This window comes from Mirounga leonina, unplaced genomic scaffold (genome assembly GCF_011800145.1).
Source record: "Mirounga leonina isolate KUSES-001 unplaced genomic scaffold, KU_Mleo_1.0 Mir_154, whole genome shotgun sequence".
Classification (NCBI taxonomy): domain Eukaryota; kingdom Metazoa; phylum Chordata; class Mammalia; order Carnivora; family Phocidae; genus Mirounga; species Mirounga leonina.
Window position 1 is genome coordinate 58,269,938 of NW_023270389.1, and position 27,991 is coordinate 58,297,928.

At 37.2% G+C, this 27,991-nt stretch overlaps 1 protein-coding gene across 1 annotated transcript in view; it reads right to left on the reverse strand.

The window, feature by feature from the left end:
* The window catches only part of POU2F1 (POU class 2 homeobox 1), a 189,874-nt gene that overhangs the window by 74,110 nt on the left and 87,773 nt on the right, over positions 1 to 27,991 (reverse strand). The window contains exon 2 of the mRNA XM_035010918.1: positions 9,192 to 9,257. Coding sequence (XP_034866809.1) covers positions 9,192 to 9,257 — 66 coding nt within the window. The remainder of the gene's footprint in view (positions 1 to 9,191; positions 9,258 to 27,991) is intronic.

Here is a 27,991-nt window from a genome sequence, read left to right on the forward strand (position 1 = left end):
ACAGAAAGGAGTAATATGCCCAAAGTAACATAACTGGTAAGTGAAGGAAGCAGGGATCTGAATCCAGGTGGTTCGGTTCCAGGGCCTGAGCTCTTAACCACTATGCTATACAGCCTCTCACAGTTTCTGTTATGAGAGCTGCCTACGTTTACCATTCCCCTTCCTCAATTATTCACTTCTCTATCCGCAGCAATTTCTTTCTCTACCACTTACCTAAAACCATTTAAAAGCTCCCTAGTAACTACTAACTGTCAAATATAGAGGTCACAGTTTAAGCTTCCTATGTCTTGACCTCTCTGCAGGACCTGCCTACCCTGGACGCTAACTCCATGAACGTCGCTGTCTGGTTCACTTCTCTTCTCCATGGTTGCTCTTTAGTCTACTTAAGCACTGTCCAGTGGAAATTTCTGTAATGCTGGATCAGTTACATATATGTGCTACCCAATCTGGTGGCCTCTAACCACACATGGCTACGAAGCACTACAAGTGCGGCCCGCATGACAGAATTTGTAATTGAACTTTAATGTTACCAGCCACATGCAGCCTGTGGCCAGCCTCCCAGATGGTGCAGGGCTCCTCCGTGGCCCCTCTTCCTCTGCCAGCCTGTCAGTGTTGTGGAAGAGGTCTGTCCTTGGTTCTCTTCCCGGCTTCTTCCACCCCTTCCACTCTCTTCCCAGCGGCACCTCCCTGCTAAGTACTTCCACTCCTATATAAGCAGCCAGGCTGCTCTCCTCAGGAACACAGCTCTGTCTTCAATTGCTCACTTCTTCACCTGCAGGCACCACGAGGCACCTCCAATGCAGCATTTTCAGAACTTAGTGGATCACTCGTTGTTGAGTCTACTTGCAGCTCAGGCAGTCCCTGGTCAGAGAATGGCACTCCATCTATTCCGGTCCCAAGCCAAATACAGGCACTCAGTTTAGATTACTCTCTTCCCTTGTTTGTTTACTCCCTTCTCAATCTCCTCTCCTCTCCCCACAAATGCTCATCAAATCTGACCCCCTGGTTTCCACTGCCGCTGCTCGAAGCCAGAGTACCATCTAATGGATCTAACTGGAAGAGTAATGAGGTTAGCTCTTTTGCTTCAAGTAACATGTAAAGTATAACATGGCTAGAAAATTCTTTTATACTTGTTGGGGGAAAAAAAAACACACACAAAAAATTAACATGACAGGAAACAAAACTGCCCTCTAAGGGAGAAAGGAGAAAATTATAGATAATCTCACAAGCTGTACTTAATAAGTGGCCTTTCAGCAATAAATCTTCTTTTATTAATGTTCCAAATTTCTATTGTTAATGAAAAAAAATGAAATAGATACTACTTTTAAAATTCTGTATTTGTTATTGGGTTACTCCTGGCAAAAGGATCACTCACTCCTTCATTCATTTAATAAAAATATAATCTTAATTCAAATGAAGAATAGCAGGTATATTCACCGGTGCCCTGGTCTTTCAGGATCCTTTCTCCTTCTCTTGGAGAAAATGATGTCTGTTCAGGCTTTCTTACTAATATAATTTGCTAAAATCAGCCATAGCACTAATAAATCTCACAGAACAAATATCCCTGGTTGCTAGAAACTTCTGATAAAATATTTTTGGAATGCAATTTCATAGATGCACATTGGGTTGCATTAATAAATTTATTTGGTCTTTTCAACTGTGAAAAGATCTTAACATCATCCTGGGGGAAAAAATCACTGGGATGAAAAATCATGAATATGGGGAGGAGCTTTAGCACTATCATAATTCAGGTGAAAAAAAGACTTATAGTTAATTGACCACAAACTCAATGAATCAGTAAGTATATAAGTTTTAATATTTCAAAAGAACTAAATATTATCAGAAAAAAATAACATTTTGTATTCTAAAAATTTAAATCTAATATCATTTTTATCTTAATTATAAAAAATAATTACAATAAGACAATGGTAAGTTTTCAAAAATAACAATAAGCCAATGGTGATGGTAATGGTTGCACTGAAGTCTGATTCTGAGGATGACAGAATGACAAAGGATCGAGAAATCATAGGGCATGATGGAAGAGTCGAAGGGATCAGAGAACTTTAGGGCGGATGTCTTTCTCCCATCTTAGCTTAACTGCTTCTTCATGCCGAGCATAAACACAGCCTCAGTCACACTGAAATCCTGTCGGGCCCTCAGTCCAGCTGCAGCTCCACTTTCTACAAAGGCTTCCCGCACCCTCCCAGCTAGAAACAAGTTCCCCCACACTGAAGTCTTACGGACCTCTGTATACTTCTTACGAATCTTCTATTATATTTTCATCATATTTTCTCTGTAAGGTAAGTTTATTGAGAACAAAATCAATATTTGATTCAACTTTAGTGATCTTACTTAGTACAGTATCTTGCACATAGAAAACAAGACATAAGGAACAACATAGCTCAAAGGATAAGAGAACACTCTACTCACTTTTATAGATATGTGTGTGACCTTTGAAAAGTGACCAAACATCTCTGAGCCTCAATTCCCTGATCCATAAAAAGAGAAAAACAGTGCCTTATATGGGTGTCACAAGGATTAACTGAGATAATCTATACAAAGTGCTTAACACACCTAGTAAATACTTAATGATAGCCACTATTACTACAGTATAAATTATTACTCTATAATAAATTATTTCATAATGAATTAGCATTTGAAAATAAATGTCAAGTAAATGGAGAAGACATAAAATATGGCAATGACTTCCAGAAGAGCTTTCATTTTTTAAAAGTTAGGGAAAATCATTTCAATCTGTGTTACTCCTAAGGGCAGAATTCAAAAGACTACAGATAACAGAGCTGTACAACAACAGAAGAAGATGTATCAAAAACTATGATTCCCTGTCAGTGGATGAGCCCAGGCACAGGGTAGATGACCATTTGTCAGAAGTACTGATGAAAGAAGTCTGCCCTTTGATTAAAAGTGAGCAAGACTTAAAAATTTGTCCAATATTTCTAACATAAAAAAAATGCTTTTGGTTGTTCGTACTGATGTTTATAAAACTTTATACAACTTTTTTACTCTTCCAATTATTATCTGTAATACAGCTGATCAGATTTAATTTACGATAAAGTAGTGTAGTAGGCAAAACAATGGCCAAAGATGTCTACATCCCAACCCCCAGAAGCTGTGAATAGTTACTTTACACACCAAAAGGATTCTGATCTGATTACATTAAGAATCTCAAGATAGGGAGATTATGCTAGAGTATCTGGGCGGACCCAGTGTAATCATGATGGTCCCTATAAGAGGAAGAGGGAGGCAAGGAGAGTCGAATAAGATGGGACGATGGAAGCAGGAGTCAGACAGACAGAATGACAGCCCTGAAGACACCTCACTTCTGGCTTTGAAGATAGAGGAAGAGGCCATAAGCCAAGGAATGCAGGTGGTCTATGGAAGCTAGAAAAGAGAAGGAAATGGATTCTCCATAGAGGCTCCTGAAGGAATGCAAGCCTTACAACACCCTAATTTTAGAACTTCTAACCTCCAGAACTGTAAAGATAATAAATTCTTGTTGATTTACCCAGCAATTTCACTACTAGTTATTTTCATAGCCCAAAGAACTGAAAACAGCGACTCTAAGATACTTGTGCACGTGCTCACTGTAGTTGTAGCTAAAAGGTGAAAACAACCCAGCTGTCCATCAACAGATGAGTGGATAAATAAAATGTGGTATATACATACATTGGAATAGGATTCAGTTATACATGCTATAACGTAGATGAACCTTGAAAATATGCTAAATGATATAAGTCAGACACAAAAGAAAAAATATTGTATGATTCTGCTTACATAAAGTATCTCAAATAGGCAAACTCATAGAGACAGAACATCGACCAGAGGTTACCAAGGGCTGGGAGGAGGAGGAAATGGAGTTACTACTACCCTTAGGGGCAATAATAAGCTTGGCAGCATCCTTGTCCAAAAAACTGTAAGAAATATCATTACTATTCTCTTATCCAGATGGATAATTTTGTTGAAAGTAATTATTTTGGAAAAATAATCCAATCTTCCATTTCTTCACTTGTGATCTTGGACTTTTCAAGCTAGGCTATGAAAAGATCACATAACCTATTGGCTAGATGAGCTACATATTTGTTTTCTTTAAACTGAGCCTGAGCCTCAAAAAGCTTATTCATCTTATTTATGTATTTATTTATATCAGTTCCTTAAAGGTAGCTAAGTCATAACTCATTCACTCGACTCAAACTCTCAAATCCATTTCATTCAATCTTTGAGGCAGTGTAAGATAATGAAAAGTAATGAAAAGACTCATGGTCTTTACAATCACAAATTACTAACCAGTTCTGAATAATTAGTTCCCTTATCTGTAAAACAGGTATAACACTACTTACCTTATGGGAGTATTTTAACAATTATGATATAAAGCATACCTAATAAAGCTACTAGACATGCATACCTAGTAACATTTCAACACATTTTAACTGCTGCTATTATTATTACTATTATCCTTGTTTTCCTCTTAAATGACCACCTCAACTACTTTAATGATAAATGAAAAAAATGCAATCTAATATGAATTATTCCTCATTTTCCTTTTTATTTCAATTTTGTCATTCTTCAACCCTATCTTCTCCCTAGTTGTAGAAAAAGGGGTACATCTTCTTCCTTTTTTTTAAAGATTTTATTTATTTGAGAGAGAGTGCATGCCTGTGCATAAGTGGGGGAGGGCGGAGGAGGAGAGAGAGGGAGACAAGCAGGACTCCCCCCCACTGAACGCAGAGCCCATTGCAGGGCTCCATCCCAGAACCTAGAGATCATGACCTGAGCCAAAGTCAGACGCTTAACTGACTAAGCCACCCAGGCTGACTCTTGGTTTTGGCTCTGGTTGTGATCTCAGGTCCTGGGATTGAGCCCTGCATCAGGCTCTGCGCTCAGTGGGAAGTCGGCTTTGGGTTTCTCTATCTCCTGCTCCCCCCGATCCCCCACTTGCTCGCTCTCTTCCTCTAAAATAAACCAATCAATCTTTTTTTTTTTTTAAAGAAGGATACAGCTAGAGTCATCATAATGCCTGACTTCAAACTATATTACAAAGCTATAATAATCTAAACAGTATGGTATTGGTATAAAACAGACACACAGATCAATGGAACAGCACAGAGTCCAGAAATAAACCCATGCACATATGGTCAATTTATGACAAAATATACAAAGAACTCACACAACTCAATAATGAAAAAAAACAATCTGATAAAAAATGGGCAATTTTCCCAAAGAAAACACACAGATGGCTAACAGGCACATGAAAAGATACTCAGCATCATTAACCATCAGAGAAATGCAAATGAAAACCACAATAAGATATCACCTCACATCGGTCAGAATGGCTATTATCAAAAAGACAAGAAGTAACAAGTATCGGTGAGGATGTACAGAAAAGGGAACCTTAGTACACTGTTCGTGGGAATGTAAATTGGTAGAGCCACAATGGAAAACAGTATGGAGGATCCTCAAAAAACTAAAAACAGAACTACCAGCAATTCCCCATCTGGGTATTTATCCAAAAAACAAAACAAAACAAAAACACTAATTAGAAAAGATATATGCATGTCCAGGTTCACTGCAGCATTATTCACAATAGCTAAGATATGGAAACGACCAGTGTCCATCCATGGATGAATGGATAAAGAAGATGTTGTATATGTACACAATGGAATACTACTCAGCCGTAACAAAGAATGAAGTTTTGCCATTTATGATAACATGGATGGATCTTGAAGGTATGCTGAGTAAAATAAGTCAGAGAATGACAAATACCATATGATCTCACTATATGTGGAATCTAAAAAGCAAAACAAACAAAACAAAACTCATAAATGCAGAGAACAGACTGGTGGTTGCCAGGAGGGAAGGGTGACTGGGGGAGTGGGCAAAAAGGGTAAAAGGGGTCAAGAAGTACAAACTTCCAGTCATAAAATAGTAAGTCATGGGGATGTAATTAAAGCATGATGACTATATTCAAAAATACTGTATTGCATATTATGTAACTTTATATGGCGACAGGGGAAACTAGACTTAGTGGTCATCATTTTATAGTGTATACAAATATTCAATCATCATGTTGTCTACCTGAAACTAATATAATGTTATATGTCAATTATATCTCAAGAAAAAAATACTCAAATATCCTCAAAGAAACATCACTATGATATTTTTCTATACCTCCTCTTGAATTACAATAATCTACCCTGAATCTCTTATCTGTATATCTGTTTTCTCAATGGACTGCTAACTCTTCAAAGACTGAGGGAATCTCATCTATTTGAGCTAGCATCTTGTAATAACACCACATACAATATTTTACATATGACAGGAACTTAAGGAATAAATAAATTGACAAACCTAAACTACTGATTTTCTGTGAACACGTAAGGGCTATCTGACAAAAGTGCATCATCAGATTTATCTGCTCAACTTAAATAGATCGCTCTGGCAGGAGAAAGGCAAAGAAGGAGCATATCAAACAATCTTAAATAATTTTACAGTATTACTCCCCATAAAATGTCATGAATCAAAGTTATTTTTTCCAGAAATATTTAAAATTTTAGTAATCTACACAAAAGTATTCCAAATCCAAGAAAAGGTGAGATTTTAGTTTTATAACAACGCTAAGGGTTCTTTCTACTGAAAACTTTTACTTGTTATTCAACTAGCAGAAACTAAGAATCCTTTAAAATTAAACAATCTGCAGGTCTGTTTTATTTTTAAATAAAAATCAATTTGTAAGCATGTAATTGTCTGAACAAACTGTAATTCTGTACCTGACATACTGAGCATTGTAATTTAATAGGCAAGCTGGAACTTGAAGTTATTTTTATATTCCTAAACTAACAAACTGACATCAGTGGGAGATGCTAAGAACATAGTGATAGGCCCTTAACATTTCAGAAACTGACATTCAAGGTTTTAGTTATCTTCAAGTGCATTGTAAAGGTCTGTAACATGGAAGCAATTTGTAATTTTACAAAGGCAACAAATGCTGAGTTTTAGAGACATTAAAAAGTAAAAATCTACATTGATACTGCTTAGTTCTATGAGTCCACCATGCACTGCATATTAAAACAAGTCAAGAGGGGCGCCTGGGTGGCTCAGTTGGTTAAACGACTGCCTTCGGCTCAGGTCATGATCCTGGAGTCCCGGGATGGAGTTCCACGTCGGGCTCCCTGCTCAGCAGGGAGTCTGCCTCTCTCTCTGACCCTCCCCCCTCTCATGCTCTCTCTCAAATAAATAAAAAACAAAAAAACAAAAAACAAGTCAAGAAATTCACAAGACTGTTTTAGCAAGTGCTCCAGCTAGAATTTCTCTTATATATAGCTCTGAAAATAGTTTTAGACCTGAAATTAAGTATTGCTTAAATTTCCTGTTTTATTTTATTGCAATTCATGGGAGAAACCATACGCAGGGTGTAAATCCTCATTCCACCTTTATTTCCTGGCTGGTTTTGTGCCTTGATTTCCTATTCCCTGAAATAATAACACCTAACTTACAGGGCTGTCATTAAGAACACAAATTGAAATCAGGTAATGGGTACAGTGCTTAAGATTTTTAAAAACATGTCATTGGGGGATTATTAAATGTAGGTGCTCAATAAATGGTAGCTACTGAAACGTCTATTATTAGGGGTTTCTCAAGCAGTCTGATGTAGAGACATTTTCAGTGTTTGCTCAATCATCTGTTTCTCTTCCCTGAGAAATACATGCCTCTCCTTTGAAGTGGTTCCTAAGGCACAAGGTCCTGCACACCCTCCCCGAACATCTGACGGGACTGACTGCCCTGTTTCTCTTTGCAAACAAGTCCCACACCTAAGCTAGATGGCCAAAGCACTGGCAGATGGACCAGTACTACAAAATAATGCAAGACAGGGCCCAAACAGAGGACAGAGAAACAACAAAAATGAGACTGCAGCTGACAATCCAGACAGAAGAGAGTGCTGCCTTTCTCCTCCCCAGGAGGTTCTAGAGCAGTCTACCTGGCTAGCCTCAGAGTGTTCTGAGTGACCTGTTCAGTACAACAGGATGCCCCACAGCTCAGTTTCACTTTAGAGAATAAAAGAATAACACGTATTTCCAGGTAGAGAACAATTTTGAGTGGAAAGATAGGTAGGCAGGAACTGCTACATTGGTTCAAGTCATCTACTTTAAATTAAAACATGTTGTGGCCAGCAGAGGTGAAAAACAAAGACTGTTTCCAGGAGTGACTCTCATTCTTACCATCTCCCATTTTTAGGCGATTTGAAAATGATGGGTCACAGAGGCAACCCTCTTGCAAGTGAAAGACCTAGTTTACTTTAGAAACTATTACTTTCTGGGTATCCCTGCCCATAATTCCCTTCTTACACAGTTGAGTATTTTAATTTATGCCTCTTCCCCAGAAACTGGGGAAGTCCCTGCACCATCTCTGGCAGATGATAAAGACACATGGTTAAATGTCCTCTGAGCAATGTAATGAATTAAGAGTATGGGTTGTAGAGACATTCTATCCTTTATGGATTTACCTTTCTCTCATGGGGCCTCAGTTTTCTCATTTATGATATTAATTTTCTCCTGATAAATAATTAAATCAAGTATAAGTTTTTAAAAATTACCAAATAAAAGAACATATTAGAAATAGGTGTGTGTTTTTAACTATCTACTGACACCATCATAACTTCAATACAACTTAAATTGAAGGGGGGCGGGGGGTGGATAACATTTACTATTTCGGTTAACACCTATAACAAGGGCAACGTTTTACTGAACGGTTAACTGTGTAGCTGGTACTGTGCTTAATCCATTTCCTTTGATACTCACAATGACCTATGAAATATATTATCCCCATTTTATAGGTGAATGAAGTCTCAAAAGATTGGGGAAACTGCCTAAAGTCCAAAGCTAGTAACAAATCCCTAATTCACACCCAGAACTACCTGACCGTAAAGGACTATTCTCTCAACTACTTTAGAGTGTCTCTGATAAACAGCAACAAAAAGATGGAGCAATCTGCAGAAGAAACTAAATAATCTTAAACAAGTAACAATACCAGTTCCTGCAAGCACTAAGTTATATTTGACAACTCAACACTCCAATTGGTCTTTATTTGCCAAACAGAAGTCACAGTTAAATGGAAAGTTTCTTCTGTTAGCACGATTAGAGCTAGTTAAAAAGCTGGACCTGGGAATCATCTCTTACCTGTGTTGCCATCTGCACTCTCCATAGATGGTTTACTAGTTTCTGACGGATTGTTCATTCTTGAGTCTGCAATGAATGAGAAGTGAATGAGATTTTTTAAAAACTGGGGATGTGGTTAGGGAGGCAAAATTGTGGAAAAGGAAAGGCTTAAGAATATTGACTAATGTTAACAGTTCTACAGTTCAAAGACAGATAGTGTCAACACTAAAACATTGGAAATTGTAATAAAAGTTTATCTGAAAGAAATTCGGGATTCCCTTAACCCTGAAGTGATCCACAAATTAACTGTCTTTCCAAAGAATTTTAACGTTCTTCTCACAAAGATAACTGAACTCTAACCTGAAAAAAATTACAATATAGTCTAACATGTAAATGGAGTAAATATAATATGAAGCATAAAATACTTTAAAGAAACAAAGCTGGGGCCAAGCTCCTTACAAAGTAAAACATGTTACTCTCAAAGTTTCTTTTTTTCATAAGCAAAGGTATTGGTTAGTTATAACAAAAACAATTCACTGGTAATCTTGCTAAAAGACGGGACAGTAACTCAACCTTACAGAATAAAAAGAAAGCATGTCTAAGAAAAAATCTATTTACTCCCTGCCCAAACTATGTGTCAAAATAAGAATATGTCAAATTCATACCTCATAATGGATATATCTCATCATTTCCAAATTGAACCACAACCACACCACCTAAAATACTACCTATCTGATACCCCATGAGAACCTCCTGACGTGGGTTTATCTCCTTAAGGGTTATCTCTTTAATGAAAGTTTTCATAGTAAAAAGTTTTCATCAAGCAATATCAGGTATCCCAGAAGATACACAAGAGACAAGAACAAGTTTGTTTTTCTTCCACCTTTATAATAGGGTAAAACCTAAATTTACATTTAATACATACTTCATTCTACTTCTACTGTAAACCCAAACTTAGCATATTTGTAATCAAGTTTACTATCAAGCAAGTTTCCCCTTTTCCCCCACTGGATTAAGAACCATTTAACTATAATTATTAGTTGAGAATAAGTAAACTATATTATATTTGATTTTTCACTGAAGAGTACATTTTGTCATCTGCTTCAGTGTTTAACTAGGAAGCCAAAACAATCATCAGTCCCAACCGTGCTGTCCATAGTTGCTTTATCTAAATGCACAAGTGATGAGAGAGAATCAAGAGTCCTCCTCCCATAAATTTCATTTCCAACCTGGAAGCTGTGTAATAGCTTTTTTAACACAGGTTTTGAAACAGATGCTTGTCTTATGGTCTTAAGCAGTTTCATCATATCTTTGGTTTGTTCTTCAGATGTTCGAAGGATTCAAATTCGTTTTTCTGTGGTCATAAATGAGAGTAGTTCTACAACTTCCTTGCCTCTACTGTACAGAAAAATTTAAATGTCACTGAAAGCATACTCAGGTTTGAAAGGAACAGGTGTACAACTTAGTGAAAATCAGCTTTCTGAATGACTTAACCAAAATCTTATGAAAGTCCACAAAGATCACAACAAATGTTAATATACCAGTAAACATACATTCTGCTCAATGCTTCCTTTAGAATGTTAAAAGAAAGTGGGGAAAAATACGAACCACTTAATATTCATAAAAAGGGTAACATAGCTTTTATACAAAGAATTCTTAACAAGTCATGAGCCTGTGCTTGTGCAACTCATACCCTAATTTCCACACATCTAAATTAAAAATTATGCCACAGGTATTGTGTGAATCTTCTAAGCATGTTCTATTAAATTGTCGAGCTTTAGAGACATTTAACAAAACTACTTCACACATACGTACACATGTAAATAAAACAAAATTCTGACTAACTGTACAACAATGTGAAGACTGTTCAAATGACAGTTACTGTTAATTACAAATAACAGAGATCAGTTTCTAATTCTAAAATACAATGCTAAAAATATTTCAAAAAGGTATTTTTCTTTCCTTTCTTGAGTTCCCAACATAGTAGATGTAAAAGAGTAAATGCAAGTAAGTTCTCTTTTGATATTTGAAGTTCTTCTTCTCTCTGGGCACACTGAACTGACTGTATGTGAGTCTAATACACAGTCTACAAACTGTTCTTGGATTGAATTCTTGACATCAGTTTGTTGTTTTAATTGTGGTTTTTACTGTGCCATACAAATATTACTACCGGTTTAGGCCATTCCCTCTAACAATGTGAACATTTTCAGAACTATCATTTAATTTTACCCTTAGCAACTGTGAAGGAGATGGGGGAGGTCAAGCCTCAAATTTTCAAGCAAGAAAAATGACATATAGGAAAAAAAAATCACTTGCAAAGGTTTTCAACCTAAAGTATCAAAGTCCTGGAGTTTACATCATCTGACTCTCCAGGTGACCAGAGTAACCTAAAGAGGTTTCAAGAATTTTGCATACAAACAGACAAATCTCAACACAAAATAGAGCCACCATGAGTCACAGTGTGTCTCAATCTATTTTAAATCTGTTACCAAAGACAGTTTATATAATCAAGCCTCACACCCCTCTCTCCTAAAAGGTTTGTTGTTCTACAGAGAGAACTCTAAAAATAGGCTTTCCAGAACTTAAAATTGTTTTCTGAAGAACAGAAGTTGATTTTTTTTTAAATAAAAAAAGCTAATATCGGCCAAAATTTGAAAAGTTGATAGTTTCTCAAATCTGGAAACTGATCAGTAACCACTGCAATTACCCTAGGCATTAGTATTTATGGGAGCCATTCTGCATTATGGCTCCACCTTATTTTTCACTATGCACTTTTGGTTTTTATATAAGACATTCACATTAGGTATGCAAAACATTTTGATTAATATGTACACATTATTTAGGTACACTTTATACCTTGTTTCAGATTTAGAGTGTTTTTAGAACTACAAGAAATGCGCCCGATAGGTATTTCCAAAAAGCAAAAATGTACTGTTTAAGTTGAATTCCAAATGCACACTATTTACTGAAAATGTCCTCGGAACCAGAAGAGCTAGTGGTAGGGAGGGACCTACTGCAAATTCAAGTATGCTCTTGCCTTGCAAATGCTTTCCTCCTTCTCTGCTCAATCCACCTCTCCCCCCCGCTTCCTCCCCGAGTTGGTTGCATATGCGATTAAGCATTTATGCATAGTCAACCCCACACACGCCATTTCCATATTAAAGCTTCTAAGAAAGAACTGTGCTGGTACCCACCTAGAACATAGTCACTGCAGTCCAGCATTGCTGTGAAATCTTCTAGAGGTTCAGACAATCCAGAGCAAGGAAGAGACAGGTAGCAGTTTGGGGTGGGGGAAAGAAGGTACTACTAGTTCTAACAAATCTACGCTATGTTCTTAAGAGAACAAGGTGGGAGGTGGAAAGTGGATTAGGGGGAGAAGCAAAATACAACTTCAGTTACACCATAGCAATCTTCAACGGAATAAGGAAACTTCAGTTGCTCAGAGGAGTTTTAGTCTCTCTACCAGCTAGGACTGACATTGTCAAGGCAACTGAAGCATGAAAAGTTCCCCTTTTTGTAATAAAATAGAAACAAAGATTGCAGCTGGCAGTTTCCATAATGAAGCTTAATCAGTATGCGTGTGATTAGGGCCTTATGCAAATCTCTCCTCGTTAGCACAGCAGCCAGCACTTTGAAGTCCACGAACAATTCATTTACAGAACACACTGAAAGCACGCCCTGCATAATTTAAATCATTGCATAAATATTTATCAGCCCATTTGCATATTAATTGGCAGTGCATGAAGGGAAAAATTATCTCCTGAGTGCCAGCATAATAATTAGGAGGATAAAATGAGATTTCTTCCAATGGCCTGGCTTCTCGGACCTAACTTGAGATAGTACCGGGGGAGAAGGGAGAGACAGGAGACAGAGTTCTGTTAAAATGGCACTGAAATGACACGTACAAATTAGAAACAACTCTACAGACTTAAGCACCTTTAATCTTATTCCTGCTGGCAACAATGACTTCAGTAATAAGAGGATTTGCAAAAAGCTTTCTACACAATCCAAATAATCCCAAGGAAACAATTAGCAAGGTAGAAGCAGAACATAGGGCTGTCAAGATGGTGCTAGCCTACTGATAGGGAATTTTCCAAATATTAACATACACTGTCTGGGGAAAGTCCTACTTTAAAACAAGGCAACAATATAAACCCAGAAGCAGTGCAAGAGCTATAAAATTACTTTCAAGAGTATGGAAATTCATCATCTATAAATCTTTTCATACTATTAAATTAACGGATTAGTTGAGTGTCATATATCATGCAGTATCCTTCCCCCATCAAAATCAATCTAAAGTAGAAGACAGTTTGTTATTTACAATATCAATCATCAGGGGCGCCTGGGTGGCTCAGTCTTTGGGCGTCTGCCTTCGGCTCAGGTCATGATCCCAGGGTCCTGGGATCGAGCCCCACATGGGGCTCCCTGCTCCATGGGAAGCCCACTTCCCCCTCTCCCACTCCCCCTGCTTGTGTTCCCTCTCTCACTGTCTCTCTCTCTGTCAAATAAATAAAATCTTAAAAAAAAAAATCAATCATCAAAAAAATGGGTCATATAAATTATGGACTTAGTATTTTCAAGTAAATTTCAGCTAATGTATATGAAAAAATACATACACTCTTTACTAAAGAATATATTCAATTTAAAGTAAATTTACAAGATAAAACATCAGTCCAAAACTTTTTAGGCATTATGATAGGACATTCCACTGTAATCACCATAGACAATTCAGGAGAAGACTTATAAAAATCCCACAAAGTGGGTTTTACTACCTTCTTTGTAAAAAAAAAAAAAAAAAAAAAAGGAAAAAAGGAAACTGAGGCACAGTGAGCTAAAGCATTTACTCAATGTGACACTAATTAATTTGCAGTCAGGATTTAAAATCAGATTTTGCTGATATCAAAATCTGAGCTCTTACACCTATTATTACACATTGCGGCCCAGTTGTACACTTACGGAAGTAGTAGGCATGGGGGGCTTAAATAAGGCAGCAGATTAAAACAGCTTGTTTTCAGTGTAGTGAGAACACTAATAATTGGTGACAAAGATTCTGTGTTTAAAAGTCAAGTATGTACAGATACACAGAAGAGTGCACTAGAATTGAGGGGAGTTCTCCAGGGTATTACCCCATTAATAACTTTTTATTTAGAACTAGTCTTCAAGCACGCCGAGTGTCTGATTATTAAAAAGATATGTATTTTTTTAAAGATTTTTATTCATTTATTTGTCAGAGGGACAGAGAGCAAGCGAGCACAAGCAGGGGAAGCAGCAGGCAGAGGGAGAAGCAGGCTCCCTGCTGAGCAAGGAGCCCAACGTGGGACTGGATCCCAGGACCCCGGGATCATGACTTGAGCCAGCGGCAGGTGCTCAACCAACTGAGCCACCCAGGTGTCCCCAAAACATGTATGTACTTTTTTCCAACATTAAGGTTGAAATTAAACTCAACATGCATATGTGGAAATAGAAGACAAAACTTCTATAATGGACCTTTAAAAAGGTTTCTTTGCAAGTCAATAAATTAGGAACAGAACCAATTTTTAAGTTTTACATAAGCTCTCTATTTATATTGCTAGTTTTTCCGCTGTACAGAATCACAAAATCCCTATGAGGAGAGAGTTTAGGGGAGAAATTTTACGCTGCCACTCTGTACCGGTGAGACTAAGTTCCTTCCCGTTTTGAACCCTAATTTTCTCACCTGTAAAATGATAGTATCTTTCTCTCGAGGCTGCTTTAAGGATAAATGTGCCCGTGCCTCTCAGACTCGATCGTAGAGTGCAGCCTGAGGCAGCTATGCCAGGGGAGATGCCACGACACGGGATAAACAAGCTACCTCTTTCAAGAGCACCAATTTTATTCACAACACTTGTAGTAAAACAATCAAGACTGTATTATACGACAAAATATACAATTCAAATGAGTTCTGAATGCCTTGGACTGTACAAGTTGTACTTGGTGAGAAAATATTAGAAGCAATGATGACTGTGACTGGTATATAGTGGATATCAATATATGTTTCTTTCCCTCCTCTTCTGCCTTCATAAAATTTTACATTTACTGCCTGTACTTATTATAGACGATCTTTGCAACTCACCATCTACTTCTTATGCTGTATGCAGTGGATACCTCTAAACTACCTTTCTTAGACCAATTTGGTCTTTCACAAATCAGCTAAGTATGACTTGAAGGGGCAGCCAGGCAATCACAGCCAACTAAGAAATGTTTGCTGGAAGGTACCCTTTCAGGGGCAGGAACTTGGTAGTGTAATAACCACCTCCCTCAAGCCAAGAGAGTCCCAAGGGGCCTCTGCATAGCAGGAGGCCTATAGCTCACCAACTCACATAGGCTGCTATCCAGAGACGGACCCCTGTCCTTTCTACTGCAAAAGTCATTCATTATCTTCCCTCCAGGAACAGGAAGAGGAGCAAAAGAAGGCAGTGCTGAGATGCAGCTATCCAGAGGGACAGGAAGCCTCACCCATGCAGTGGACTTTATTACAATACTTTATTACAAGTTTTCTTGTCCTTCCTTGGCCACCCTTGATGTAGGTACTCTGCACATTCTACAAGACAGGTTTAAATACTGGAAGGCTGTCTAGGCCTCTACAGATGGATTGTGGGAGGCTGGTTACCATCTATCTCTCCCCTGTACTCCCCCAACCATGGCAAAGTGAGATCCAAAAGAAGGGAGCAGACAGCTTTACCCACAAAGCTCAAGCGTTCACTTTATTTGGCCCTCTCTCTGAAATATCAGATTAAAACGTAACCTAAAAAGAATACCCTTTTAGGAAAAGAAAATAATTTCTGGAAAGTTTTGTAGGGCTGTCAGTCATTCACACTTTGGCATAAATTAATCCAATTCAACTGCTTTCCTTTAACACCTCATTGAGGAGTTGATTAGTGTAGTAATAATTGTTCCCATTGGAAAAAGGCCAGTAAATACCCTTTTTTTTTTTTTTAAGATTTTATTTATTTATTTGACGGAGAGAGACACAGCGACAGAGGGAACACAAGCAGGGAGAGTGGGAGAGGGAGAAGCAGGCTTCCCGCTGAGCAGGGAGCCTGATGGAGGGCTTGATCCCAGGATCCTGAGATCATGACCTGAGCCGAAGGCAGAAGCTTAACGACTGAACCACCCAGGCGCCCCAAGGCCAGTAAATACTCTTATAAAATAAATGCTGTTTAGTTGACCTGTACTCGGTGGACGGGGAGGAAGCGTTCATAGAAAGAAGAAAATAGGAAATAGTAGTGTATGGAAGTATAAAAAGGAGCTGAAAGGCGAAGTTAAAATTCACGTATTTCTTTTTTTTTTTTTTTTTTTAAAGATTTTTTATTTATTGAGAGAGAGAATGAGATAGAGAGAGCATGAGGGGGGAGGGTCAGAGGGAGAAGCAGACTCCCTGCCGAGCAGGGAGCCCGATGTGGGACTCGATCCCGGGACTCCAGGATCATGACCTGAGCCGAAGGCAGCTGCCCAACCAACTGAGCAACCCAGGCGCCCAGATTCACGTATTTCAAAATTATGCTTATTTTAGTAATTTCTACACCCAGTGTGGGGATTGAACTCATGACCCTGAGATCAAGAGTTGCATGCCCCTCCAACTGAGCCAGCCAGGCACCTCTGAACCTTTCCTTTAAAAAGGGGAAGAAATGCTCTTCCAGGATCCAGAATTCATGGCTAACACTCTCTGTATTAGAGTAATCTTTCACTCGTGATTGTATGGGCTAATCTAGGTCTCATTAGAAAGGCAACTGAGGACAGTAACAACTCAATCACGGACTAGATTTGTACAACACATCCTTTACGTATGAGCAAAGTGAGGGAGGCCTGTCCTCTACCTACCTACGTTACCAAATTCCAACCTGGTCACACGCCAGACGCACAGCCATCTGTGCATGCTCCCCTTGGACTACCTGTATAGCTGCACCATGGCTAGTCCAGGGGGTGGGAGGTACAGCTCAGCAACTGTTCCCCACACCTCCTGGCTGCCTCTCAGTAGGACTTCTCATCTCCTAGCTCCACTGCTTTCACTCCTAGGCAATCTCAATTGCACACCAATATCCTTTTCAATCTTCACCTCTCTTCAAAATCTACCACGACTTTGGTCTCCTTACCAGTTTCTCTACAGAAAACAATGACACTGCTTCAGTAGATTCTCAGTAATAAAAATGCTTTATTAGCTCAAGAATTATAAATTGTTATCTTACAAAAAAACTCATCCCCAAACTCATCACCCACAGACAGTCTAAAATAATGCACTAATGCTCAAATATGAAAGAATATTCCAGGATCTGGAAATGTCTTAGACCCAGAATCCAGTGATGGGCATTAGCACTGCCGCTATTCTTATGCACTGAGTATCACAGCACATGTTATTGATGCCCCCCGAGGCTGCAATATGGGATTTCAGTGCTTAAGAAGAACAGATCTAAGGAAACAGAATGTCTGCTCTTTACGAAAAATCTCAGATGGGCAAACACCCAAGACAGAATCTATTTTATCATTCTGGCAAATAAGCACTGCCAAATAACAAGAGATCTGAGGGATAATTTTATTTCCTAAAAACCAAACTGAGGCCTACAGAATGACTCTTAGGTCACACTACTAAGTGGCAGAGAAAGCAGGGGGGAAAAAGACATAACAAGGAGGCGTGAGAGGAAAATCAGTAAAATAAAACATGCTGAAACTCTTACCCATGACATGGAGATCTGTAGTTGGCTGGTCAATTAAAAAAGTCAACTTAAAATAAATATCATAAAACCATTATATACATAACTTAAACATTTCATGTTAACAGAAAGTACATAAATATGTATTTATTTACCAATCTTTTGATGGTGCACCAAAGCCTTTGCTTTAAAATTTGAATCCACTAATTTGAGTTTCCTCTTCTTTTTTGGGTAAGTCATATCCTTAATACTTACTCTAATATTTCCAGTTTCAATTTCTTAAGCTTTGTTTTTCAAGCCTTTCACATTTTACATATCTATTAAGAATATAAGAAACTCAAGAAGAATTTCATGAAACAATGCTCCTTCCTAGATGTAATACAATCTGATATGTTTTTTTTAATTGCTGATTTCATCCTACTAAATTGACTTCATGACCCACAGACTGAAAAACTGCTTTAAAAGTAAGACAAGAACTTGGGGCGCCTGGTGGCTCAGTCAGTTAAGCAGCTGACTCTTGGTTTCATCTCAGGTCATGATCTCCGGGTCCTGGTATTGAGCCCTGCATTGTTCTCCGCACTCAGTGAGAGTCTGCTTGAGGATTCTCTCCCTCTCCCTCTGCTCCTCCACCACCTTGCGTACACACTTTCTCTCTCTTGAAAATAAATAAATCTTTAAAAGAAAAAGGCAAGAACTTAAAAGATACATCAAGCACTCTGAGTACAGAATCTTTTTCTTTCTTTTTTAAAGAATAATTTATCCCTAATATTTTACAGCTCTTTTTTCACATCTAATTCAGCAATATATTTTTTTAAAGATTTTATTTATTTATTTCAGAGAGAGAGAGAATGAGAGAGAGCACATGAGAGCGGGGAGGGTCAGAGGGAGAAGCAGACCCCCTGCCGAGCAAGGAGCCCGATGCGGGACTCCATCCCGGGACTCCAGGATCATGACCTGAGCCGAAGGCAGTCGCTTAACCAACTGAGCCACCCAGGCGCCCTAATTCAGCAATATTTTTAGTAATTACCCTTCATCTACTCTTTTCAAAACATTCAACTTAAGTTTTCACAGAAACGTCATCTCCTCCTGTTCTTTTCCTTAGTTTATATAATAATGATTTAAATGGTGTAACAAAAATAAGAAGTACAACCTGATGGTACAGGCTTGGGAGCACAAACAAGGAATGATCCTGTTGACCATCCCGGTCTCCTAGTAGCTGCAGACACACAGACTGAAGAGTGCATTCCACACACTGCGGGGCATCAGACAGTGTGTTGTAAGCAGTTAATCTTCCGAGTCCTTTAAGTGCTGGTTTGTTAAGAAAGCCACCACACCAGAGAGCAGCTAGTATGAAGTGAAGTGGCTGGTCCTTCTGCTCTTTTTCTTGACCTCTGCCAACATACGTTACTACAGCTGTACAGAGGTCACCCACTGCTCAGTCTAACACTTCGGCATCCTTTAGCATACATATCATTATAGAATTCAATCCTGAATTTCTTAGTTGTAAAGTTTAAATTTCGCATAGCTCTACTACAGTTTTACCACCATACTACATGTCCCTGTCTAGCCTATCTTATCATCCTGTTTCTTTACTTCTACAACTGTCTTTTCTTTGTTCTAGTTTAAAGAGTTCTGCAAAGTCACTGATTTCATGCATGAGTACATTCAACAAATATTTACTAGGTGCTGCTGGGCAGTGGGATAGGAATTGGGGACACAATGCTGAGCTACAGAACGCTTACAACTGAATAGAAAGAAATATTAAACAATCATCCAAACACAATCATCAAGTATGAAAATTCCATGGAGTAAAAGAACAAGGTGACTACACAGCTTTAACACAAGCCTGTAATTTGTCTTGACATCTTCGGCTAATATTAGAGTTCTCCTACTCTTAACAACTGCAATGTGACTTTTTCTCTGATTCCACTTCTTAAATCCATGAAATACACACTTTTATTTTATTATGTTTTATTTGAAACCACATGCTGCTTTAATGATTCCCATCCGTCCCTTTGAACCATTAGGTTTCATCTATGTTATTGGTGATTTGTGTCCTCTCTTTCTAGGTCTCTCTTACTCTCAGGTTTCATAAATTTGTATGAAAATACAAGGGTAACAAGTATCCCAGAGTCTATCTAAAATTTAAAGACACATTCCTCCACTCAACTAATTAAAATGTTCTTCTGACTAATCGGACGTTACCAATACATTTTAACAATATTAAGGGTATAGTAGCAGTCATTCCATAAACATTTACTGACTGTCAATCTGTCTACAATGTCTTTCCTCCCTGGATCAACTCATGAAAAGTCTACCTATCTATCCTACAAAGACAGGTTCAAAAGTTATGACCTCAGATCTTCCTTGTCAGGCAACTATTTGTTTCTCTGAAATCCTATAGCAATGACAGTATCTCTCTCTTTTGTTTGAAATAGTTAGAAATTCGTAAGAATTTGTAAAAGCTTCACCCAGTTTCCCTACTGGTTACATCTTACAATATGCTATCAAATCCAGGCAAATGACATTGTATAAAGGGTATGTATAGTTCTATGTCATTTTACTGTGACATGTGTAGGTAGATCACATAACCACCACTGCAATCATAATACAGAACTATTTCATCACAAAGAACTCCCTCCTGCTACCCCACTATAGGTGTATCCATTCCTCCCCTTCTGGTTATTCTGAATCCTTGATAACCACTAATCTGCCATCATCTTTATAATTTTGTCATTTTGAAAATATTATACAAATGAAATCATATAGCATATGACCATTTCAGGTTGGCATATTTTATTCAACATAATACCCTTAAGATCTAATCAAGTTGTCCTGTGTATCAACAGTTCATTCCTTTTTACTGCTGAAAAGAGGAGCACCTCGGTGGCTCAGTTGGTTGAGTGACTACCTTCGGCTCAGGTCATGATCCCAAAGTCCTGGGATCGAGTCCCACATCAGGCTCCCTGGCTCAGCGGGGAGCCTGCTTCTCCCTCTGACCCTCTCCCCTCTCATGCTGTTACTCTCTCTCTCTCAAATAAATAAATAAAATCTTTAAAAAAAAAGAAAAGAATATTCCATAGTATGGATGTACCATAATTTGTTTAACCATTCACCTATTGAAAGACTTTCAGTTGTTTCCAGTTATAAGTTATTACCAAAAAAGGTGCTGCAAACATTCATATCTGGGATCACAAGTTCCACACTGGGAGAAAATACTTGCAAAGGACATGTCTGGTAAATGACTCTCATCTATAATATGTAAAGCATACTCATATATATATTTTTATGTGAACAAATTTTTATTTCTCTGGGATAAAGGTACAGAAGTGATATTGCTGGGTCACATGGTAAGTGTCTATTTAGTTTTTAAAGAATTTCCAAATATTTTCCAGAATGGCTGTACCATTTTTAGATTCCCACAATGTATGAGAGATCCAGTTTCTCTAAACCTACACCAGCATTTGATATTGTTATTACTTTTCATTGTAGCTGTTCTAATAGGTGTGTAGTGACATCTCACAATGGTCTCAATCTGCATTTCCCTAATGGCTAGTAATACATATCTTCATATGCTTAACTTACCATTTGTATATCCTTTTCAGTGACATGTCTATTCCATTCTTTTGGATTTTTCTAAAAATCCAAAAATCTCCCTTTTCTAATGGACTGTTTAGATTTTTAGGATTATAAATAATGCTGCAATAAATATAGGGATTCATGTAACTTTTTGAATTAGTGTTTTTGTTTTCTTTGGGTAAACACACAGTAATGGAATTACTAGATAATATGGTAATTTTTAATTTTTGAGGAATCTTCATACTGATTTCTGTAGTGGCTGCACCAATTTACATTCCCACCAAGTGTATGAGGGTTCCTTTTTCTCCATAGGGCTGAGTTTTGAGAGCTCTTTATATACTGACGATAACAGCCCTTTATCAGATATGTGCTTTGCAAATATTTTCTCCCACTGTGGAGCTTGCCTTTTCCTCCTCTTAATGCACACAGCAAAATATTTTAATTTTGATAAAGTCTAATTTATCAATCTTTTTCTTTTGTAGGCTATGTTTCTGGTATTATGTATTTTTGTTTTTTTTTTTTTAAGATTTTTATTTTTAAGTCATCTCTACTCCCAACATGGGGTTTGAACTTACAACCCCAAGATCAAAAGTCGCATGCTCTACTGGCTGAAGCAGCCAATTGCCCCTCCAGTGTCATGTTTAAGACTAGGCACCAAGTCCTATGTCCTGAAGGTCTTCTTCTATGTTTTTTCCTAGTGTGAAGATTAAAGGTTTTTTTTTTTTTTAATCATTTGTCAAAAAGATTTTCCTTCCTCTGTTTGCTCCAACCGTTTTTGTACCTTAGTCACAAATTAGTCAGTTATACTGTGCAGACCTATTTTTGGGTTTTGTATTCTGTTCCTATGATTAATGTTCCAATTTCTCCACCAATATCCTCAGGCTTGATTGCTACAACTATATAATAAGTCTCGAAATTAGAGAAACTGATTTTTTCTTCTTTTTCAAAATTTTGCTAGCTATTCTAATTCCTTTGCATTCCCATATTAATTTTAGGATAATCTTATCTATTAAAAATCATAGGGGGATTCTCAAAGGAATTGCATTAAACCTGTGTATCAATTTGGGGAGAAGTGATCTTTCCTATGTTGAGTCTTCTAACACACAAACACAGTATATCTCTCCATCTCTCTGTATATTCCTTGATTTCTCCCACCAGCATTTTGTAGTCTTTGGTACACAAGTCCTAAATATGTTCTGTTGATTTAAAACTACATATTTCATTTCTTTAGCCATTCTTTTAGGGTAGGTCTACTGGAGACGAATGCTTTGTTTTCCTTCATCTAAGAATGTCTTGATTTCCCCTTCATTCCTGAAGGATGTTTTTGATGAATACAGAAGTTGGTATTTTTAGCTCTTTCTCAATACTTGAAAAATATTATGCCACTGCCTCTTGGCCTCCATGATTTCTGAGGAGAAATCCACTATCACTGGAATTGTTTTTCTCCATAGGGAAAGATGTCATTTCTCCCTCACTGTTTTCAGGATTTTTCCTTTGTCTTTTAGTTTACCAACATTTTATTATTACTTCTTTGGGTTTACATTGTTTGGAACTTGTTCAGATTCTAGAATCTGTAGGTTTGTGTCTTCTGAGAAGTTTGGGAAGTGTTCAGCCAGTCTTTCTGCAAGGACTTTGCAGCCCAGCCCCCTTTCTCCTCTCCTCCTCTGTGGTCTTTCTGTCATAGTCCCACAGGTCCCTGTGGCTCTGTTCATTTATTATTCTATTTTCTCCTTCTTGTTCAGATTGGGTAATTTCTACTGTTCTATGTTCCAGTTCACTCTGTCCCCTCTATTCTGCTGTGAGCCCATCCAGTGAGTTTTTACTTCAGTTACTGTTGTTTTCACTTCTAAAATTTCCATTTAGTTCTTTATAGTTTCTGTATCTTTATGGAGACTTTTTGTTTCTAGGCTGAGACTTTATATTTTATTTTTCCTTTCCTTCCTTTTACTGTTTTGGCGAAGAAATTAGTAGTGGAAGTGCTTTAAGAATTATGGGAATATGCAGAAAAGACACAGAAGCAACTTTGAAAGGCCTCCCATTGACCAAATTTTGGGCAATATGAACAAAATAAATAAAAATAATAAATTGTAACCATTACTGGGGTGCCTGGGTGGCTCAGTCGGTTAAGTGTCTGACTTCAGCTCAGGTCATCTCAGGGTCCTGGGATCAAGCCTCATGTCACACTCTTCATGCTAGCACTCTCTCTCTATTTTTTTTTTTCATTTCTATGTTGTTTAACTGACTTTTAATCCACAGGCCCCCAAATCACGTTTGCTGTACATGGTAAGAACAGAATCTTAATAATGTTCGATTATCTGAACATGGCTGATTTCTCAATTTTTCTTCATGCTTTAATCCTTAAATAACATTTAAGAAGTATAATTTTTCTCTTTTGAAATCCTTTTTGAAATAACACTTTATTGAGTTATAACTGACATACAAAAAGCTGTACATATTTAATATACACCACTTGATAAGTTTAGAGAGAAGTATACTCCTCTGAGAGTACAAACAAAGCCATAAACTTGTCCATCACCTCCAAAACTTTCCTCCCCTCCTTTTTCTTCATTAAAAACTTTTGTGTGTGTGGCAAGAGCACTTAACCTAAGATCTACCCTCTATGCGAATTTTTAAGTATTACAGTATTGTTAACTATAGTTTTCTGAAAATTTAAAACTTGACCCCCCCAACCAAAAACAAAAAACAAAACAAAACAAAACCCCCAGAAAACTGATGCCCTTCTGGTCACATAAGCACTAAACCAGCAATCCCATGTAGTTGTGATTCAGAGCACTGGAAAAAAACAAGAAAGAGCATTTGGTGCTGCCAAAAGCAAATGATGAAAGAATATGGTGGATTAACAAACTGATCATCCAAACAAAAGCCAGGCCTAATTTTGTACATAGTACTTCTCTTTGCTCTACTTACTGTACTTCTACACTTCTACTAAAAATGTACCTAGCAGATGCCCAACAGAGTAGGAATTCAATACACATTAGCTGCCCCAGCCCTGCCTCACCTCCTTCCCTTCTACTCAGATGATGAGTAGCTGCAGGTAATATAAAGGTAGGTAAGTGACTTTGTAATCTTCACAAAATGTCATCGTATCAATAAGCTTCATACCATCTTTGCAAGCTCCAGTTAGTTAGAAAGAATTTAACTAAAAACATAATAAAATTTGTCACTGTATCTCACCTTTTACAGAGTCCTAACATATGACTGCCCCAAATAGAAAGACACCAGGCAATCTAATATACAATTCTCTTTTTGAATAGTACAGATTAAAATGCACATAAATTACATTTCTTTGCTGTAAATTCTCCACATTACCAGAAATAAAAGTTACCTGACATGAGCTACTAATAAAATATATTTTTAGTATCTCATCGCCTACATTCTATGCATTCCCACCCTCTTTTGGCCAGGCAGGTGATGGTGGTAAATCAGTGGAAGATTCGTGGGGAAAGGTGAGTTTCAGGGGATAAGTCAGGTTTCAAGGCAAAGATACACCTGGTCTGGGCAAACTCGGGTACTCTGGGTACTTTACTAAAGAAAAAGGAATTTTTGGGTGCCTGGGTGGCTCAGTTGTTAAGCATCTGCCTTCGGCTCAGGTCATGATCCCAGGGTACTGGTATCAAGCCCTACATCGGGCTCCCTGTTCCGTGCGGAGAGCCTGATTCTCCCTCTCTCACTCCCCTTGCTTGTGTTCCCTCTCTCACGGTCTCTCTCTGTCCAGTAAATAAATAAATAAAATCTTAAAAAAAAAAAAAAAAAAGGAGTTTTCTTTGTACTTTCATCATTACAGTTTCATTTAAGTTAATAAGCTTTTACTTATCCCAAGCCAGTCAGACACTTGAATGTATTAATTTTTGAATGATACTCCTTGCTGTAACATTGATTTCTTTCATTAAGATTTAACTAATTTTGAAACGTCTGTCTTAAAAATACTTTCGAAAAATAATCATTGCTTGTTGATCAACTATAGTAAGTAAAAACACGGAGACAAATGTTCTCACGGGAAATATATCTTTAGACTTGCTCTAGTTAGTTTAGTTTAAGAATATGTTTAGAATATACAAATATTTTATAAACACTTTTTATTTCTTTTTTCCTTTTTTTTTTCTGGCCAACAGACACATGAAAAAAAACACCTTTCTTTTTTAGAGGGGGTATAAAACCTATACCTTTAAATCACATTATAAAAAGAGCTAATATGATTCCTATAGTTAAAATCATTACAGAGGAAGACATGGTTTCTCTGCATTACCTCAATATGTATCTAAAATGCTCAGATTTTTGGATGAGTGAATTATGAGAGGAAATTATTCCATAATCAGTAACAGTTAACATGTGATAGGTTGGATTTATGACTAAGTTTTAATTCCAAAAATCAACAGGCTTCACAACAGCTTAGTAATGCACTTTGAAATCAGAGAGAACTGGGTTTTAAACTCCACTTCTAACATCCTAAACTATTAGCACTCTCTTTGAAAGCCTCAGTTTCCTCTTCTGCAAAACAGGTCCAAAATATGCCCAAGGGTTCACCTCAGGCTTAAATGAAGTATATCTAAAAGCTTTAATGGTACCTGGTAGCTAATTAATGGCTGTTAATACTGTTGTTAATAAAGTATTTTATGTAGCATATATAAATCCATTGTGTCTTCTCTGTTCCTACATTAAGTTAATTTTAAGTTATACAAAAGACCCATATGAAATGTCATTATGGTTTGTTTACTCTCTTAGGCATGTTAATTCTTATTTAAGGTACTTAAAAAATAAGAATCTTTAAAAGGCACTAGAGTAGGAATCAAAATATGTAGCCTCTGATCTAAATTCTGACCTCAACTCTACACTGGCTAGCTGAACTTTCTTAAGCAAGTTACTTGATCTCTCTAATCTTCACTTAGGTTATCTGTAACATGGAAAAATGTAGGTAATATTCTGATTACTAGATTAATTCTGTAAAACTACTATTTACAAAGTACTATTAAACTGGCACACAGGGATTATTGCTAATGATATATTATCCAAATAAAGAGAATACTTAATAACGTATTTATGCACCTTATTTGCATTACCTTCACAACTTTTTCCAAAAACAAACAGACAAAAAAAAAAAAACAAAGACAAAACAAAACAAACCAGACCCAACAGAACCTAATCTAAGTACTAGGGCCAATCCTAAACTATTTTCTGTTGCTGGCTAGGGCACAGGCATTCTAAGCATCACTCCGTCATATCAATAAATATCAAACAAATTTCAGAGTTAATATCATATATATATATGATAAGTCATTTTTATAATCATTCCACAGAATCAAAGGCAATCATCATAAACACCTGGATTTATAAGAGGCTACTAAATTAATAGCTTTTATGAGCAGAAAATATTTACCAGGTATAGAAAGACTGCATTCTTTCTTTGAATTGATTCATTGAAAACTGAGAGTAGTTTGGTAATTAAAAAGGCAGGAAAGCTCTTCTTACTTTTCCAGTCTATGAATACAAAAAGAGAAAAAGGCAAGACTGAGTAAGCTGTATAAAATAACCTAACACTTTATGGGGGAACAATTATACACAGTGGGGAACCCTGGACTACCCATCAAGGTTGTGTTTAGCTGCCTAAACATAAACTGATTAGAGGTAGGCACCACTCTTGTGCCTATTTCCTCATCTACAAAATAGGGATATTAGCACCTGCCCTCATTTCGGAACATGGAGGTAAATTAGAAAATTCTTGGAACATGTATTATAAGGTGCTACTCTTTCATAAAGCTGAATAAAATAGCCTACTTATTTTTTTCTTTAAAGAGTATATTTCAGTAATAATAAAAAAAAAACCCCAAATCTAATATGTCACCTCCTTCCAAATTTACAAGTACTACTTCAACTGGCTTTATACATACACATATCCACATACTATATATACATATACATACGTATACACATATACACACATATATGTTCATAGGTGTCAGATCAATATATATTACTTTCACTGTAAAATATTCTGAAAAAAGGTATAGGATTACATTTTGTCTCTAGAAAACAAGAAATACTTGGCACACACAAGCACGGAAATTCACCATCACTGGTTGACCACCACACTCTTTGCCAGAAAATGTTAGCATCCTAACCAGCAGAAAGTGTAAGCAGCCTTAACCAAGGAAGACGAGTTGGTCCATGTGCTGACTCTTATTTGCCATATACCTGTACTATATAGCTATGTTTGAATTAGCATAACGAGTTAGTACAACTAGTATAAATTAGTGTAACTGATTAAGTAGTATAACTTATTAATGAAAAGCATCAAGTTTTATATAACTATGCTCTGTAACTCTGTGCTCATGTAACTAGCCCATATAATTTTTTTTCTATACATTCAGAGATGGTCCTAATCATTTATGAAACTCTGAAACAAGGCTTAAGTTCAATGGTGCAAACAAAATCAAATATGTAAATAGTTCAAACTGCCTTCTTTTAAAAGTTATTTTTGTGAGAGAAGGGGTTCACAGTAGCTCATAACACTTGAAAGTAGACATCAACACAAAATTCTGCCATAATTCTGCAACGGTG